The sequence below is a fragment of the Sebastes fasciatus genome, chromosome 4 (genome assembly GCF_043250625.1).
Source record: "Sebastes fasciatus isolate fSebFas1 chromosome 4, fSebFas1.pri, whole genome shotgun sequence".
Taxonomy (NCBI): domain Eukaryota; kingdom Metazoa; phylum Chordata; class Actinopteri; order Perciformes; family Sebastidae; genus Sebastes; species Sebastes fasciatus.
This window is the reverse complement of record NC_133798.1, coordinates 19,566,239-19,586,351: the sequence shown is the minus strand read 5'-3', so window position 1 is coordinate 19,586,351 and position 20,113 is coordinate 19,566,239. Positions and strand designations below refer to the sequence as shown.

Genomic DNA, 20,113 nt, shown 5'->3' with positions numbered 1-20,113 from the left:
CAGAACTTCCCTGTCGTATATTCAGATAAGATTCAGCCATTGAGATCATGAAGTAAAATGTAATTTGCATTCCTTTGTTATAACTTGCTAAGCAAATTTCCAGAGTTTACGTTGCTCGCCCGTATTAGAGAATTTGAGTTAACCTTGTTTCATGATCAGTCACTGTTAAGTGGCACAGTGGCTTTAACCTCAGTGAAAAAGTCAGCCTTCATTCCCTTTGAGCGTCTTTACTCTACTCTGGTGAGTGGAGTTTATTTTAAAAGACAGCCTTACTTCAGACAGAAGAGAAGGATAATCTGCCACAGTATTCTCCATCCAGGATGAGCCTGCCCACCTGATAAAACACACTGAGATAACACAGTGAGGACTCAATCCAAAGTTTCGTTTCAAGTTATTTAAGACTTCCTTTCAAACGTTACAGCAGTTCTAAAATTTCCTCTGAGAGAGGAGCTTACATTAGAGAAAGCCCACCTCATAAACAACGGAAACCTGAATCAAGAGAGGGAGGGATTATCAAAAAAAGATTTCTTACTATCGTAATGGCTCTGCTTGGAGATGTCTTTACTCGGAGCTCAAGCCTAACTTATGTCAGCTGCCCTAATTTCTTCCCATTGGATCCAAATGCCGGGCACTTAGAAATGGATTTACTATTCACAGATTGCTGGTAAAGTTTCGTGCTGACTGCAGAAGTTGGAGTCTTAGAGGCCTGTGTGACAGAGCTGGGCGGTTCAGTGGCTGCTGCTCCGGTGGGCCCAGATGCTCAGCTCCATGGCTGGAGCTCGGGCTCAGCGATGAAGCCCATTAAAAGCAGATCAAAGGCCCTTCTTCCTCCTACTCTGTCTTTCTCTCTCTCTCTCTTCCTCACTCGCTAATCCTCCAATGTCTGCTGATTCAAAACATGTTTAGAGGAGCTATCAATCCCAGCATGTGCAACTCACACGTTTCTTGCACCTTATTAACATTCCTATTAAACCGTAATAAAAATTGCAGTTGTGTGCTCAGTTTACATGTATTCAACCTGAGAAGAGCATGTACTAAAAACCCGATTCCTGGTAATCCACACACTCAAACTGACATACAATAATAAATGCTTGGTTTGTATTCCGCTCTCTCTTAAACAAACCCGTCTAAATCGCTCTCAGTCTTTCTAGAGAGGCCATTTGGCTGGAGAAAGGCCCAAAAGATTTTTTTTTTTGGGTGGATAATCCCTTCAAGCTTCCAAAAAAGGGCCTCATTTACAGTTTTCTTTCTCCATGCTTCATCACGCTCTCCTGCTGTCTCTCTCGCTCTCCTTCTATCACAATCTCTCCCTCCTGCCCACCCCTCCATCCGTCTCTCTCTCTCTGCCTAACCCTCTGCGCATCGGGAGCAGACAGTGGCGCTCATTTCACTTGGATTAATCCCCTCTCACTTTCTTAAAGACTTCAATTACTGCCTCCTCTATTTGCGGCTCATCTCTGCTAATGCCTGTATCTCCCTGGCCAGGGCTTATACTCACAAGCATGCAGACGCACACACATAGACGCAGACGGCTTTTCCTTCCACAGCTGACCCAACCCTCTCTGTTATTTCATGCACACATATGCACACATACAGGATAAACAGGAGCAACGAAAAGGAGGGGATTCTCAATAAACTACGCTGGGACTAAAATGGGTTGGGTGCTGATGAGCAGGGTTGGGGTGATCCAAGGGGGGACTAAATGAGCATAAGCTTTGGCAGACTCAGACATCTCGGCACAAAGAGCGCAGGGCACAAGTCATGTTAAATCTTCTCCCCCTCTTCCAGCTCTAATCTCCTCTCCCTCCTCTCTTTCTCCCCAACCCTGTAAACTCTTCCAATCTCCCTTGTTCTCCTCTCGTTTGCTCTTTTCCCCCCTTCGTCTGACTCACATCCTTGACGACGTGAACCGCGTTTGAAGTCGAGTTCCTCCCGTCTAACTGGCGGTTGCAATTACTGACTCACCAGGGCGCAGGATGCTGTTGTTTTTCCTTTTTACAATGACTAGAAAGAAATGGTTCTCCAAAGTCAGATTGCAGCCACTTCACTCCACTCAGCGAAAACCAGGGGCCTTTGTGTGGGCTTCAATTGGCATCATTACAATAATCATAGGTGAGTGCAGAGGAGACCAGCAAAGAAGAAAGACTCACTACTATTTTCCAATATCTATGTTACCTTTTCTAGCTGTGTTTCTAAATAAAGCTGGAATCCAAGGTAGAGACATATTTTTCTTCACAATAGTGCGAATTAAGGAGTCGAACCAAGAGTCTCAAAACACGAGGACAGGCTTATTTCACATTCAACTTTTGCTCTTTGGCAAACATCTCCTGGCTGTCAATGTGTTGGAAATGGGGGTGTAACACAATGCACATTTTTCCACATATCACCCCTCGCTTGCTGAAGTTGGGTAATTAAGGTAATTCCGGCAAAAATTACACAAACAAAAAAGCAAAAGAGGAAAAATCGTAACTGCAGAAGAGCAGAAAAGAAGACTGGGAGGAGAGAAAGGAGTAAAACTGGAGAAAAGAGGGCAGTCAGGATGCAAGAGGGGAAGAGATATAGACTAGATAGCGAGGTCTCAAGGTTTCTAGCTGGTGAACGATGACGGATGGCAGGCGAGCCGGCGTTCAGCCAGGCGAGCAGGCTGGCTGGCAGACTGGGTGGGTGGCGGGCGAGGAGGTGGGAGAGGGGAGGCCACCCGTCCCTCCTCTGTTGCGCTGTGATCAGGCGTCCCTCAGGGAGCAGTGGCCTCTTTGAGTTATATGTCCCTTTAATAATCCATCTGGGGTGCAGTGCACTCGGCCAGGCCCATAAAGACCTGATTTATTCCCTCTGTGGAAATGAGAGGAGCTGGGCAGAACGCAGGGACTGCTGGCCCTGCTGTCAGGAGATAGAGCTGATGGACGGCCTGCAGCGCCATTGAACACCCACAACCACTCCACCCTCGAGCATGGAGCACCCTCTCCTAGCCCACCCCTACCTCTCCTCATTCTCCGCCCTGGCTCCTCTCATATGGGCTTAATAAGTATTTTTATGGTCGCTCAGTAGGAGCGGAAATGTACTTCTGTTTCATCCGCCAGCCTGTCTGTTCGCATACTTCCAGTCGTTTAAAACTCTGGCGGTAATTTGCATTTTGCCGCATCATGCTTTAAAGCATCTCCAGGAGCCTGTCCAAACAATTTGGCAATGTGCTGATTGGTGCCACGAACTACTCCGTAGTGCTGTGCATTTCATTCGGTTGCAGCACCATTTGTCAGACACCCATTAGTTTTGTCTTCTGAATCCGAAAGTAAGAACAAAATATGGGTATTTTTCGGTGCTGGTTGTTGAATAAAGTAATGGGGTGTCGATCAGAGCAAACTGGGAGGAACTGAATGAAGGAATGGGGGAAAGAAGGGTGCTGGCACAGCAGAAAGGAGCTGCGAGAGTACAAGGAGGAGCTCTGTGTCTGGCAGCCCTGTCTCCTGAAAATTATGTTCCCATACATGTAAATTGCATTCCCAATTACGTTCGGAAGGAAACGTGTTTTTGTCGCAGATTTCGTTTGTCTTTTACGTATCAGAAATATCTTTGTCTCTGCGGACGGCCACAGCGAGTGACGTAGTATAACGAGTGACATGCAGAGCAGATGATGTAGTATATCAAGCGAATTGTGAATGAAAATATGTTGAATAAAAACAGGTATAACAAGGAAGAAAGTGCACTACTGGCGGGCAGGAGGGCAGGTGGATGGGTCCAACAAATAACAGGCTTTCTCCGAGGAGATCGGTGTTAGTGTCCTCTGTGAAACGTAGTCATTTCTTGCGTTTTTGTTTTGTTTTTAAGTCATTTTAAGCCAAACCATGATGTTTTCTTTTAATAAATCTATCCAAGTAGTTTTGTTGTGTTTCCATTTACAATGTTAATCACATGTTTAAAACTGTGACCGTAATCCGGGAGGAAATACGTTTCCCTAAAAACGTATTTTGGTTATGCAGTAGTAGTTGTATGGGAACGTAATTTGTGGGAGTCAGGGTTGGTCTGGGACCAGGTATCCCCCAACACTGCTAGACAGATAAAATGCAGCTGTTGCTTATGTCTGAGGAGGCTTTTAGGGGCACCAGAGTGGAAACATTACAACATCACCTGTCTCTGTGAACTTGCAGGGAAGTTTTCTGTTACTGAGAAGCAAAGTGCTGCATGTCAGATGTACCTCAGTGAGTGAAAGGCTTATACCTCTCCTCTTCTTTCTTTATCCTTAAATCTCTTATTTACATTAGAATTTATATCTCTTTATCATGCTAAGCTCAAATTCACACTCCAATGTCACCTTCTATTTCTATCTCGCTGGCTAATCTGCCCAGTTGTTCTTAAAGTCCTCACCCCGGCTGATCACCCCTGATTGCCTTCTTATTTGAGCAGCCTGCCCTCTGTTTCTCTCCCTCCATCGCTTCCTTTCTCTGTTCCTCCTTCCCTCCCGCTCCTCCATGGATCATAACCCTGCTTTAGATAGCTTTCATTTCTGCAGCTCTTCAAAGCTCGAGTCTTAAGCATATGAACTTCTGAAGTGGCTTGAGCTGGCCCCGTATCTTTTCTTCCACTTTGAATGCTAATGCCTAGATTTGAAGTAACTTTGCTCAAAGCAGCTTGCACTCTCTTTGCCACTCTGCGGCTGAATTTGGGACGGTAGCCTATTTGATCCCGCCGGAAGGGAAAAGTCTACAGGCCTCTGCCTCACCCGCTGGAAAGTCAGACTTTGCTGAGGGAACTGAGACAATAAACATGATTTCTGTATAGTTTTTCACCATAGCAGTTTCTTCTGAGTCGGTATCTGCGTACTTCTCTACTCAGTTATACAGTTTTGGCTGCAGCACAGCACAGTTTGTTTAATGTCAAAGTCATTTTCAAGTTTCATTTTTATGTCAAGAGCCCTGCACATTCCAGTTTCATGATTTTTGTAATCTGCACAGCTCTTTTGAAGTTGCAGGTTTTGGTTTGGAAAGAGGAAGAGGAGCTGACTACGGTGAGTTAGATCAGCGGAGCGGAGAGAAATGATGTTTGTCTCCGTTCGGACAATTCACCAGAGACCAGAAATGATCAGAACCATTTCTGTTTCCTCCTCTCCTCTCATCTCTCCTCTGTCCTATCGCCTTCTGTTGCCCACGGCATGTTCATTTCTAATTTGTAATTCAGATTTGCTGGCGTAGCTCAGCGACAGAAAAAGCATTGCGTTATTGGCCGTCAAAGGAGTTAGCCTACAACAAAGTCGGCCACCCGCTCACATCTACTCTTTCCCCACTTTTCTGTTGTTAATGATGTTTAATCACCCCACTACCTCTCTCTAACACTCAAATCACCTGCAATTTATGACCTTCAAGTTTCTCATTACTGTTATCTCTTCATCCCACCATCTTTGTCCTTCTATCCTCCCATCTGTCCTTCAACAATTAGACAGAAATTGTCATTACTGACACAAGTAATTTATAGCTTTACATTCTTCAGCTTTCGCTCCTATGTATCCCTTACCACTGTCATCACTGTCTCTCCCACCTGACCTACCTCTCATACCTGTACATCTTCTCTACAGAAAACATTTTTTTAGATTACCTCACTGTTCAGGCTGTTCTCATACACCGTTCGTAGCTATATACCTATGAAAAGTGACGCACTGTAATTCGCATATCCCATGAAATCAATTGGTATGTAATCCACATAATTGTGAACCAGGAAGTATAAAGAGCAACAAACGCTGTGTGGGAGGAGGTCGGGTTGGATGGGTGGGTTAAAAAACACAGGACTTTCACCCAGGAGGCCTGCGTTTGTACCCCGTGTGAAACCAGAAGTCAACGTTGATTTATTTGTCACGTAACTTCCGTACTTAAGTTAGGCCACTTCAGTTGTTACTTTGACCCAAACCACAATCTTTTCGTTGCCTAAACCTAACCAAGTTGATCTTTTATTTTTATTAAAAGATAAATAGCAGTGTGTGTATCAACTCGCTGTAAGAGAGAAGAGAGATCAGAAAGCGCAGCTGGTATCCGTGTATCAATGCTGTGGAAAATGAGTATTGAAACGATTGGCGGAAGAAGTATTACTGACACTGAAATATTCATTATCGCTATGTATCGATACTTTGATATTTTTGACAACACTAGCCTAAACCTAACCAAGTTTTTTCCTGTGAAGATGGAACTTTATTTTGAAAATACAGTATGCATGTAACGAGTGGAAATTGAAACGTGTTGCTGGATATTCGTAGGAAAACTAACAAAAAATGAGGAATAACTTTTTGTAAGATATCATACGAACTGTTGTTTGAGGTTAGTTTCTCTGTCTGCTCCCATTCACAACTTGTCCCCTCCAAGGCCTTGTAAGGTCTAAATCTCTGCTTTCCAGCTTGTCTGCTGTGAGTAGTTGTGCGTTAGTGTGATACTGCATGGCCTTGGCACTCAACAACTAAGTGACTGTTGCTGGCTGCAGATATTTAATGTGCAGAAGGAGAAGACTGGGGCAGTGTGTCAGCGGTGGTGAGAGGATGAGCTCTCGGGCAAGGAGACAGAGGAGAAGAGCCTTGTCGCTTGCTCTCTGTCTCTCTTCCAGGCCTGACTGAGGGCTCCGTGCCCCGTCTTCTCCAAGTGGCATTGAGCCATGAAGTTGAGCACTCAGTCCTCAGAGACTCGCCACAGAAGTTGTTTTTTCTAATAAAAAATAAGTATATCTTAAAGCTGAAATGTTGTTGTTTTCTCCCCCGAAACAGTTAGCGAAAAGACCCCAGCAGCGGTTAGTGTACGTCTCCACTTTCGGCGTTAAAGTCACATTTGATCTACAAGGAGGAGTTCTCGAGTGAGGAGGAGGCTTCTTTCCTGTAAACAAGCAATTATACACACTCAGCATGCAGAGTGGGACTGCACTGTCTGTCAATAGCTACTTAAGGCTGTCACAGAAAGTGGATGTAAGAAGTGTCGGCCATAAAGCGTAAATCTCCGGCAGAGAGAGAGAGAGAGAGGGGAAAAAAAAGCTGAGTTTAGCATAAGCTGAAATTAAGCTGGCAATATAGGACATCCAAATATCTCTGGCTCTGGCTGCATCATTAGGCAGAAAGAGCGCCAGGAAGTGCTGCAATGCCACTGTCATGAAGAAGCAGCATATCAACCATATTGTGTCATCCATATTCTGACAATCTGTGCATATGATGGGCAGTAATGGGAAGTGAGAAGGGGGTACGGTATGTATATATGTCGGTGCACATGTGTGCTTCAACATGTATGTCTATTCACGTGTGAATATCTGCCTGCAAGTGCAGTATATGCACATGATTCTGTCATAAAGGGTGGAGGGGGGAGAGATGATGATGATGCTACTCACCTCCTTGCTCACAAAGCTGTTGGGCCAGAGCATCCTTGAAAAGTATCTGTCCTCGATGTGTTGCTGTGGCTCTGAGAGAAAGATAGAGAGAAGGAGAAAAAGAGCATTAACGCAAAAAAAACACTTAGGAGAAAGTTAACTGATATGTCCTTAATATATGAAGATCAATCCAGCACAGATGGCATCATTTCACACTAAACAAACAGAATGTGTTCAAGCATCCTCCATAAAAGAGGACATTTTCTGAAGTTCATTATGATGTGACTTTGATGTAAAAACAACAAGAAAAACAAGCTTATCTGACGCTACATTTACACATGTGGGATATGATAATAAGACACACATACACTGTCTTATCACTCATCTCATTGTGTAAGTCGGTAACTAGTGAGCAAAGTTGGAGGTCCTGTTACTATGACTGCACAGAGGACAATTGTCATCTTATTATCCGAGTATTGACAGGTATATTTCCTCAACAACATCATTTTTGTGCTCATATGGTATAAAATAGAGCGTGGGTTATCATATATCTTCCAATATCCTCAGTTCCCTGCTCTAACATACTGCACTCTTGCATGCCAGTGTAAATCTAACTGGATGTTGCGTGCTGAATGTATGGAATGTAATATGAATTTCCTATCCGGTGGCCATGAAATGCATTATTCATTTGAAAATGGAGAGATCTTTTAAAGTCTAAGAGGGTGAAATGACATGTGCAGTGGGATCTTTTACAGCACGGACACTGAGACATGCTCTACTGTACTGTAGCCGTGCAGAAAGAGATCTGCTCTCATTTGCAATAGCAGAATTATATAGATGCACACTAATGAAGCTGATCTCAAGTACTGAACTGTCATCCCTACCAATTATAATAACAACAACAACCACAATAATACTAATAATAAAAATAATACAGCAGTTGTTATGTATACAGTCTCCAGTCTGTATTTATATAAGGGGTGTAAGAAATTATGGAAAATATCAAGCATCGTGATATTATGTTTTGTGATTCTGTATCGATTCTCAAAAACACTGTGTGATTTTTAATTAAGAGTTTACATCCAAAGATTGTTACAGGACTGTGATAAATGCAAATGCAGACCCCACTGTTCTGATTCAACTCTGATTTATGCATCTGGTAGTGTGTTCCTTATTCTATGAGTTTTCGTAAAAATTAGATTTTTAAAAAATCGCAATATATCGCATGGCTTACAGTATCGCAATACAGCAATATATTGAATCGTAACCCCTGTATCATGATACGTATCTTGCCAATACACAGCCCTCATGAATGTGTATAATGTATATATAAAAACAGTGGATAATAGTTAGAGAATAAAGTGTGAAAGACATAAAAATATAATCTCATATCTCGGACACAGGGGGAAGGTGGAAAGAGTGTGGAAGAAGCTGCAATTTCAGAGAGTCCTTGAAATGAGTTATCGGAAAAAAAAAATGAAAAAAAAGTTTTACAGCCCCAGAGCTCCTTGTAGTCGGTGGCAGCAGCTAAATGGGTTGTGTAGTGGCCCCATGAAGGAAAGTTTTGTGCAAGGGGAGACAAAACTAAATTTTTTAGATGGCTAGTAAAAGCTGTATTACACCACTCCGACAGTATAACCTGCATTTCCCCCACATAATGCACAGAGGGAAACAATTGGAACGAGATTGAGGTCAAAAACATAAAGAGGATAAATTTCGCAGACGTGACGTGTTTCCTCGCTGACTGCTTGCAGTATTGTCCATCAAGGAGAGGAGAGCAGCAGGAGAGCAAAATTCTCATGTCGTAATTTGGCTTTTTGCTATTAATTATGAACATCATCTGTGGCTTGTAAATCAGAGCGGGCTCACACTAAAGGACACACTGACACGGAACTATGCGCGCCACCCACATACAGTGAGAAAGTCCCTTCGAGGAGCACTTTGTGGAAATAAAAGGCCTCATTTCTCAGCCTCTGCCATGTAAGGACACACTTGTGTGCCTCACATTGTTGTCTCAGTGTTCAGGGTGTTCCCAGGATCCAGAAACATTACACAACATTTCCTTTTTATCAAAGTCAAACCAATAAAGTAGAGCTCTGAGTAACGTCTCAGTGATTTCAAATTCACTGTACGTCAAGCTCTGTGGAGGCGATCCAGACAGTTATGCTTGTACAGTACTGTATGCGTGTGCTGTGCCACACCCGTTACATGCAGATGAGAGGATTAAAAATAAGCAAAAAATGACACAATATACTGAATCATTCCATTTTGCAGACCTTCTCTTGCTTCGTTCCTCTTTCCTTCTCTAAGGTCCCATGTGGATTTTGCCCCGCACCTATCAACTCTACCCCACCCAGGCCCACCGTGCAGACTCAGGCCTTTTATGGGTGCCAAGGCATTTACACGTTCATCTCAGCTCATGAATAATGAACAGGCCCCTCATCAATTAGTAAAGAGCTCTTGTGGCTTTGCAGGGCTGGGGAGAAAACACACTTAATTACACTCATATTTCAGAATTGGGTGGAAACTAATTTGAGTTTGGTATTTATGAATAAAATATGGCGCGTAACGAAACAGCGGGTGGGGATGTAGGAACAAGGCCCTTAAATATTTACTAAACACAGTCTCAGCTCAAGCTCACTAAACAGATTCTGTTAAGTGCCAGGGGATCATGGGGCTCTATCAAAGAGCACATTCAACCTAACACACATCTTTTACATACACACATCTGTGACAGTAAGAGTTACCAAATGATGCAAATACTCCACAGTAAAAGTCAGTGCAAAAGTATGATCAACAAAATGTACTTAAAGTGTCAAAAGTTAAAGTACTTATTATGCAACAGAATGGCCCCTGTCGAAGTTATATTATTATATAATACATTTTTGGATTCTCATTACTGATGCATGAACGTGTAAGTGACATTTTAGTGCTGTAGTTGGTTACGACGTACATCATAATTTACATGGAGGCTCCGTACACAAAGTCAAAGTAGAGGGGGAGAAAAAAGTGATCTCTTAAATATATAATGCAACAATATCAGATACAAGACAGGCCGACCAAGAGTAAAATAAATCATTCACTGTTACTTTAACTTGTTTACCGATTTGGTGTTCTCTCTTCCAGATAATCCAGCCATGTAACTAGCTATTCATGAAATTAAATTGCACACTTAAGGATCCTCCTTACCCCGGGAATATGCACAAACATTAATGGTTTGTGATAGTGGCATTTAACAATGTAACGGGACATGTAACAGAAATAATCCTGGCCAGTCGTACTGTAAGACACAGAACAGCGCATCGCCCATTGCAAATAAATAGAATATATTCCAAGGATGTAATCTATGAAATCAAACTTCAGGATATTCTCTTACGAATGATTAAAATCAGAGTGACAAAAAATTATTTATTAAAAAGGCATATGAAAAAGTAGTCGATTAGGCTGCTGCAGAAGTAAAGAAGATATATCGTTATTATATCGGTCTTTGAAAATCCACTATTGGTTTCCCTCTAAAATCTAAAATCTTAATTTGAAAAGCAATTTATAAATGTAGTGGAGTAAAAAGAATCCTCAAGAAAAAGTACAACGACAAAAGTACAGTACTTCAGTGAATGCACTTTGTTACATTCTATCACTGCGATGTGAAAGCTGTGTCGTGTTTTTGACGTGACGGAGGTCTTTTTAAAATGCAATTATGCAGAAATGTCTTTGAAACTTCCAGAAGCACTTGTCTGTTTCTAATGATGTTGTTTTCTTTCTCTCCGATAAATACAAAGGCATCTACTAAACAATGACAGAAGAGATCAATTCAGTGGGGAAGAGTCTTTTTCCTTTGAAAGTGTTCGTTCGAGTGGTCTGTGTGACTTAATAACGTGTATGTCATTAAAGCAGTAGCCAGGAGAGGGCATTTAGTCTGAGCCGGAGAGTGTGTGATCGGCGCAGCGCGACGCCAGCGTCTCTCCTGCGGTCACACTCCGGCGGTTCCTCAGCGTGTGTCTCTCATTACCGTCTCCACTCTGGGAGCCACACACACACACACATACACACACGAAGAACAGCACTGATACACACAAAACATTTATTGAACATCTAAATGTTAATTTGACTTTCTTTGGGGGGAAAAAAGCAATTAAGGGCCTAAACGTGTTGACAATTTTTTTCTCTTCTCTCCTCTACTCTGATTCAAACGAGGGATCATTCATCTTGTGAAAATAAGTGTCATCCTCTCCCCTCTCATTAGTCTGGAGGAGCAAATCTGAGAGATGGGAAGGAGAGAGGGATTGAGGAAGATGAAGGAAAAGAGGAGGATTGAGTGAGAAATATGGATAAATGGAGGGGGGTTGGGATTTGGTCAGTGGAGATAGAGATGGGGGTTAGATGGCCTTGTCTTTCAAAGTCCACAATCTGCTGTCAAATAGCGAGGCATACGAGTAAAGGCAGAGATCCAGTCCACACACACACAGACACACACACACACACACGCACTCCAAGCCACATATGAGCTTTAACATGTATGCAGATGGACAGGCTGTCACTCAAAGAGCTCCCAAAAGGGCCTGGAGTGGGTAATTACCAAGCATGTCTTCCATGTTAGATTACATGTTGCTGTCGGCCATAAGTATCCCTCAGGAGCCAGCTTGACAGCTCCCTGCTAACCACACACACACACACACATACACACACACACACACACACACACAGCGGGGAACACTGACGGCTGATTTACCCTAAAGCCATATATATGCAGTTAAATATAGCGACTGCTATCTTAAAGACATGAATATGCACTGAATACTGACCACACAAACAAACGTTTGTAACAGTTTTTGCTAGGGCTGTCAATTTGTTTTAAAATATTTAATCACAATCAATCGCATCATTGTCCATAGTTAATCGTGATTAATCGCAAATTAATCTCACATTTTTGTATCTGTTTAAAATGTACCTTAAAGGGAGATTTGTCAAGTACTTAATACTCTTATCAACATGGGAGTGTACAATATGCTTACTTTATGCAAATATATGTATATATTTATTATTGGAAATTAATTAAGAACACAAAACAATGACAAATATTGTCCAGAAACCCTCACAGGTACCTCACTGGATTCTTTAGGTTTTTAGTTTCATATGATGACAGTATCCTCCTCTAGCTTTTGAGCTATAGAGTGCGGTCTAGACAAAAATTGAATTGAATCTAGCTTTAAAACTGAGCCTGCTACAACCTCTGAAAGATACAAATAGCAGTCAGGCTAAATCGCAAGTTGCGTTAATGTGTTAAAGAAATTAGTGGCGTTAAAATGAATTTGCGTTAACACGCTATCATCGTGTTAACTTTGACAGCCCTAGTTTTTACACATAGTGAAAAAAAATGTTTTTCTCTCTCCACACAAACTATTACATCCGAGGGTGGAGAACAAACACTTTGCCTCCTCGTTAGACGACTCTCCCATCCCGTTCTCCTCAAATCCCAATTAAAAGCCAATTTTCTCTCCCAGCTCACTGGGCTTGTTGGTAATCATGATTAATATGAGGAGTTTCAGTGGGGTGCAGTTCCAGTCGCCAGCGCTGATTTGGTGCATTTGGACCTGGCTCTTAAAATAATACACCCTAATTGGTTGATTTATCTTCCACGTTGAGGACCAGCTGTGGTTATGGCACAGCAATCAGGGACAACGGGTAAAAGAATGGAGAGAGAAGGGAAGACAGGACAATGAGAGAGGCAGACTATGAGGGAAAACAAGAATCCACTGTTTCTCCAGAGAATCACTAAAGCAGCTTTGAGGGAATGTAAAGTAGTTTCTTGATTTCAACCCAGCCTTGATATTTTCATACCAATCAGAGTCTGAGAAGGTGTGACTGGCTTCGTGGAATCACATTACTTCGCCCCCACCCGCGCCCCCCCCCCCCCCCCCTCCACTTCTCCCTCTGCCCCTAAATTAATTAATTGAAAAAGGCTCTTGGAGAACATGCAAATTTAATGAAGCTCCACAGAGGAGGGATTTGGGAGTTGTTTGGCAAATTACCTGCTTGTTAGCACAGGGTCGTAGAGAGTTACGGCTCTGAATACAGCCAGAAGAAGCGCAGTTACTGCTCAGTATACAGCCAGGAGAAGAGCAATTGACCTTGACTACTGTTAGCGAGTAATAATTAGGGGGATTAGGAAAACAACAGCAGTTAGGAGTAAATATGTGATGAAGAAAAAAAAAGAGCTGGTTCTGAAAAAGCTGTTGATTTTCTGTCTTCAAGAACGACTTCAAAAAATGTATATCTGAGAAAATCAGCATTTTAAAAACCTTCCTCACTTTCCCAGTGAGGGTCAGACTAGGACAAGAGGGGGAGAAAGACAAGAATCCATATTGACACAGAGTCAACAACAGAGAGAGGAATCCTCGCAACAAGGCATGTCTGTAATTTATCTTGTCAGTCACATCCAAGCACATTTGCAGGAACAGACAGCGCAGAATGTGAACCAATCATTTCTCACAAAATACATCTGGAGCAACAGACCCCGTCTCCCCTGAGCATGGTTCATTTTGCTGCATTTATAATCAAGCTCCACGCTCTATTTCATCTAAAATTGATAAGGAGGTCAACGTCCCAGCAGGTGGGATGGTGACCTCCTGATGAGACGGTGTGATGTTGGCGCAACACAGATGTGATGTGAGCAATTTGTGGCAGTATTGATCAGAGCACTGCTGTGTTCTATGCATGCACATGTGTGTGTCTCTGTGTACACGGGTATATGTGTATAATTACAGGGGTCATGGACCGTCCCTTGGGAAATAAGACAAGGATGCAGAGACCTTTTGGGTAAACAGCAACAGGAGCCCAGATGAGGAGCGCATAGGGTTGACCCTAAAAGTTTGATTCACTGTTAAATTCAGAAAAACAGACACGTTTAAAAGTTTAAGGTAAAAAAAAGGGGGCAATATGAGAGATATAAGAGTTGCTGTCTTATATGTGAATGTGTGATGGATGAAAATTGGAATTATATGGGCGGACTATGTCTGATTTGTAGCTCTGGTCGGTTTGCGGAGAAAAAAAGTGGATCGGATTTATGTGCTCTGTCATGCTTCACATTTCTCTCCCATATTTCTATATCTACGATGCCAGAATGGGATTACCTTGAACCAATCACTCATGCTCCCTGGCCCAGTGTCTCCAGTGAATCTGTCACACAGCCACAGGCTACTATGGCGCTTTAATGATGAGCCGAGCTCATTAACCAGTGATTTTATGTTAAAACAGACGGAAAGATTGACTTGAATAGTAGGAAATCAATGGAGGAGGCTAATACCAGGAGAAATTAGGTGCTGGGTGGGATAGGTCATCTGTCAGCCTGATGTCTGAACTCTGACCTTTGACCTCTGATTAATATAACAAGCTGTCTATCATTCTGCTCGTTGGAATCACCAGACTGGATGAGATTAAGGACACATTATTGTCATGAAATGGAAATTTAAATTGATCACTTTATTCATTCATTCATTATCTGTAACTAAGCTTATCCTATTCAGGGTTGCAGGAGGGCTGGAGCCGATCCCAGCTGACATTGGACAGGTCGCCAGACTATCACAGGGCTGACACATAGAGACGGACAACCATTCACGCTCACATTCACACTTACAGACAATTTAGAGTCAACAATTAACCTAACCTGCATGTCTTTGGACTGTTGGAGGAAGCCGGAGAAGCCGGAGAAAACCCACGCTAACACGGGGAGAACATGCAAACTCCACACAGACGGACGACAGTGCTAACCATCGCACCACCGTGCAGCCTGATCACGTTATTTATGATTGAGGTTTCATGTTTCCAAAAGGGACACATGCACCTGAAGATTTTGCGAGAATATAAATATTTACTGTTTTCAGTAAACTGGGCTCTGACTTTTTAGCAGCACGAATGACAGCTGCCTGCTACGGCCATCGTTATTAAAGCACATGGAGGCTCAGAGCGATGCCTTTTCTTCAAAAGCAGCCAAACCAGACTGCATTCACATGCAGCAGAGGACTGTAGTAAACCACATACTATGCAACACCGTGGCAAATGTTGCACAAACTTGCTCATACAGGACCTGCCTTCTTTGAACAGACGACAGCATCAGCAACACACGACAACAGCTCGGCATAATTACAGCACAGGAACCATTCCTTTTCAATTACAGCTAACAAGACAAGAGAGCGTTTGAGTGCCCACCTGCCCTTCCTCACTCGATTTCTCCTCCTATAACTGCTCCTACAAGTGCCTTCAATCTGTCTAGGGCTTTGAACCGCAGCAGAGATGTAGAAAATGAACAAATTGTAATAGTAGTAGTAAATAAGTGTTTGCAAACAAATGCATATAAACACACACATACGCAGCACGCAATGACATAAAGGAACAGTGTGCCATTAGATACGCAGATATCTGTCTCCTCAGGGGAACACTTTGGAAAAGAGGGCTCACATGGAGTAATTAAAGCAATCTCCAACCAGGAAACTGTCTGAGTCCCACAGGGAGACAGTACAAAACACTACAGCTCAAAAACACATCTCACACACACACATACCAACACACAAGGATACGAAGGCTGCATGTGTGCATACAGCATCCACATACATCCATGTAGCACCCATACACAAGCAAGAGTTATGCACAGTGCTAAGAGAGCTTTAATATGTTTCTACTGTTGTTACATATAAAACCCCATACACACACACACACACACACACACACACACACACCACACCGACTGCCTCGAGGCTGTAAGTGAAGCAGAATAAAGGCAAAGAAAGGACGAGACACACCAGTGCATCTTTGCGTTCGCCAGAGGAAGCTATTAACCATTCTCACCTCTGCTAAGTGCAGCAAAGCATTCACTACATTATGTAGTGGTGTGGACTGTCATGTCTGAGCAACAAGAATAAAAAGTAGGGCACAACTGTGTTTTTATGCAATCATTAAAGCGTGAGTTTGTTTGCATTTTGTGTGTAAAAAAAAAAGGTTTGCTCCCGGCTAACAGTATAGCTTCACTATGATAGTTGTATTTATAACTTCTGAAAGTGTGTCGTATTAAGGCTGCAACTAATGGTCAGTTTTATTACCAGTAAATCTATTGGTTATTTTATTTTATTAATTAATTACTAAAGGATAACTTTGGTGTTTTTCAACCTTAACCCTATTTTCCCATGTTTTTGTGCCTAAGATTACATTAAGTACAGTAATGATGGAGAACGCTGCAGCCGCCAGCCGTTAAACAAGCTGTAATGTAATCGTTTGGGGCAACCTGGCTCTGTCAGTTTACGTCCACTAAAAGTGTTTTTGTCACTCACATTGTTATTATAAGTGTCTGACAACATCATGGAAAGGACCCTACAAAGAAATTAAATATCTTCTCTCCTGTGACTTGTTACCGAAAGAGACAATGGTGGAAACGTGAGTGAGAGTGGAGAGAGGAGTGCCACGGGACACCAAAGTTTGTAGTGTTGGAGTACAGGAAGCATGGCTTAGTGTTATCTAAAATATTTTCAGTGTCATGGCTGAATATTTGGATGATTTAGACAATGTGGAGGCGACGCGAGATTTCAGAGCAGATCAAGCGAAAGGTAAGAATAGGGTTTTATTTCTCTGTAGGGTCCTTTTCTATAATGTTGTCACACACTTATAATAACAATGTGAGCCTGTCAGTGGCAAAAACAAGCACTTTTAGTGGACGTAAACTGACGGTACCAGGTTGCCCCAAATGATTACATTACAGCCTGTTTAGCGGCTGGCGGTTACAGCGTTCTCCCTCAATACTGGATCAGTTTCAGAAAGTGTTGTCCCCATTAGTCACTTTGACACAAAAACATGGGAGAAAAGAGTCCAGGTTGAAAAATACAAAAGTAATCCTTTAAGTCTGTAAAGTGTAAAACAATATAAATAAAATTGCCCATTACAATCCCTGATCCAAAAGTAACATATTCATATTGTTTTATATACATTTTTTTTGTGATATGAAACAACAAAGCATCTTGTTCTTGTATCTAAGAAGCTGGAATCAGTAAATGTTTGTTTGCATTTTTGCTCGATAAAGGAATGAAATAATCAATCAATTACAAAACTGTTGCTGATTAATTTTCTGTTGATCCACTACTTTGTGATTGGTGTTTACTTATGGATGTATGTGTATGTGTCCTGTTCCTCCTCCTCCTCCTCCTCCTCCTCCTCCTCCTCATCCTCCTCCTCCTCCTACTCCTTCACTCCTCTCCTCCTTCTCCTCCTCTCTTCTTCTCCTTCTCCTCCTCTCCTCCCCTCTTCCAAGGCCTCCCCTCTTTCTTTAGGTGGCAATTTACAGCCACCCAGAAAATGAGTTCTTCTGGATGCCCACGTCACTGCACTTCATCACACTCCTGCCGCTAGTGATCTGTTACCAGGAACACTCCCACAATATCGCCCATAAAACTGCTCACAGGCCCCATATTAATGCAGTGGTGGACCAGCTCCAGCCCTTTGAAGGACATGGGATGTCTGTGCCTTTAATTTAAACACTCATGGACACTGCCTGTGGTCCTTGTATCAATCAGGGCAGGAGTATGGGCAAGGGCAGGACTCTTATTATTTATATTTGTACGGTCAAGATGATGTTTCATCCATATGTTTTATTACCTTGTTTAACTTTTAAAGTGATTTGCTATATAGTACAGTAAATGCTATAAAACTGCACATCTTGGGTGAGTTCTTGGGATGCACTGATTTATCGGCCGAACATCGGCTGCATTGTAGTCCCGCAGACCCGCCGTGGGTCTGTCCAGCCTGAACAGCTGAAGCAGTGAGGCCCGAGGCTGCACCAGCAGAGCGGAGCTCTTCATCCGCTCCCCAGCGGCGTTCTGCTGCTACTAGTCCACTAGTTAATCGATTGCGGAAGGCGTCGTTCTCTCGAACGGATGAAAAATGCTAAAATGGGTCACAAAATATACTTAGGCACCCGCTAATATACGGGCGGCCCGCCCAAGTAAAGTCTCTGTGTGGGAAACACTGGTTATGTTTCTAATCACTTTATACATTTCATTTGTTTAAAAAAATATATATTTTAGTTGGGCTATGTAAGTATTGAATCATTATTCTCATTCTCATTATTATTTGAAAAATAAAGGAATATGTTTAATGTGAAAGAAGATGATATTAAAGGTTGTATGATTGAATTTGTGCTCATTCAAAGAGAATACTGAAATGCTGAATGACTTTAAAACAGCTCAGTTATTTATTTATTTTTATAATGAAGATGTATTTGTTTCCCTGGCACAAAAGGGGAATAAATAACAGCAAAAACAAAATTAACAAAAACATCGGCATCGGCCAAATTGTTATTTTAAACATTGTATCGGTATCGGCCCAGAATTTTGCAATCGGTGCATCCCTTGTGAGTTAATTTATAAAAAACAAAACAAGAAGAAAATATGACGGAACGAAATTGACAGTCGTCCGATCACATCTCGACCTCAACAGTAATAATACTGACAATTCAGTGCTGGAAAAAAATTATATGGCACCTAAGGTGGCCCTGTCTTTGGTCACAAAAGCCTCGCCTGTTGAATTCTTCCCAGCGTCACGTCACTGAACCCAGGGAGGGCAGCTCTGGAGACGAGGATATACTGGTGGAGATGGGAGCTGTGAACTGAAACAGGGTGCAGTAAGAGTGTGTGTGTGTGTTTGCGTGTGTGTGAAAGGAGCAGTCTCCAGCCAGCTGGAGTGTGACTGGCTGACTTTGATAAGGTCAGCCGCAGGGGCCCCTATTGTCATACAGTCGTGGCCCCCTGCCAGCCACACTGTCATCAGCGCTGGCACACTGCTGCTCCGTGGTTTACACTCACACGCAAACACACAGCGCATGCATGGACAGCACACAAATACTGAGGAAACACACAATCCTCGTAAGCTGACACACGCTCAACAGTAAATGTGTTTGCTGGCAGACAAAAAAAGCCAGTAAATCTGTTTGGCTCCGTGGATATTGTCTATATGGCAGCTCCACTTCAGCAAATTCCCCAGCTGAATCCTTTTCTGTCAGTCTGTCCATAACAGTCTCTGTCTCATAGTCTATTGTGTCCCTCCAGGAATTCATTGAGTGATTTTTGTGGGCACTGCCAAAATGTTTAATTTAGTTGTGGTTGCTATGAAACATTGATGTGCAATTTGCAATGTCTTTCAAGTTTTGAAAGACGATGACTGGTAATAAAAGAGAGAAAAAAAAGAAGGGATTAGTTTGCAGCTTGATTTGACTATCTAAGCATTATAGTTATATGATGATAATAATGATGTTTTCATTTTAAAAACACATTTGGCTGTCCTTGATGTAAAAGTGTGAGAATTGCCCTAGTCTAATGTATTAATATTACAACATCTGTGGGTGAATTTGTCACAGATCTTTGTAATGTGGTGCTGCACTGCTGTGAATTTGCATGGGGCAGAGTTACTGGTGTCCTCCCTTTTCCTCTACGCTTCTCCAGCAACAGCTGCTAATTGCATTTTGAGTGATTATCAGCATGAGGCTGTAAATCACCAGCCAAAGAACTAGAGGGAAAGAGAGTTAGAGGATGTTTCCAACAGATAGAGATGGAGAAAATGATGAAGAGCAAGACATAACAGAGGACGGGGGAATGAAAATGAGAAAAGGGAAAGACCAAGGTTGTTCTCAAATGTATGAAGCGAGTTGTTTTCCTACTTGGACCAATCAACCAACATGTAGGCTTCAGGAAAACATAGCGAGTCGAGCCCCAGTTTTGCTTTCCGCACGGACATGAGCTGACACAGAATTGCGACG

General features: G+C 42.5%; 1 protein-coding gene across 4 annotated transcripts in view; it reads right to left on the bottom strand.

The window, feature by feature from the left end:
* reln (reelin) overlaps positions 1 to 20,113 on the bottom strand; it is a 118,278-nt gene that overhangs the window by 50,888 nt on the left and 47,277 nt on the right. For all 4 annotated transcript variants that reach the window (XM_074632567.1, XM_074632568.1, XM_074632569.1 and 1 more), the window contains exon 4: positions 7,345 to 7,415. In XM_074632567.1, coding sequence (XP_074488668.1) covers positions 7,345 to 7,415 — 71 coding nt within the window. The remainder of the gene's footprint in view (positions 1 to 7,344; positions 7,416 to 20,113) is intronic.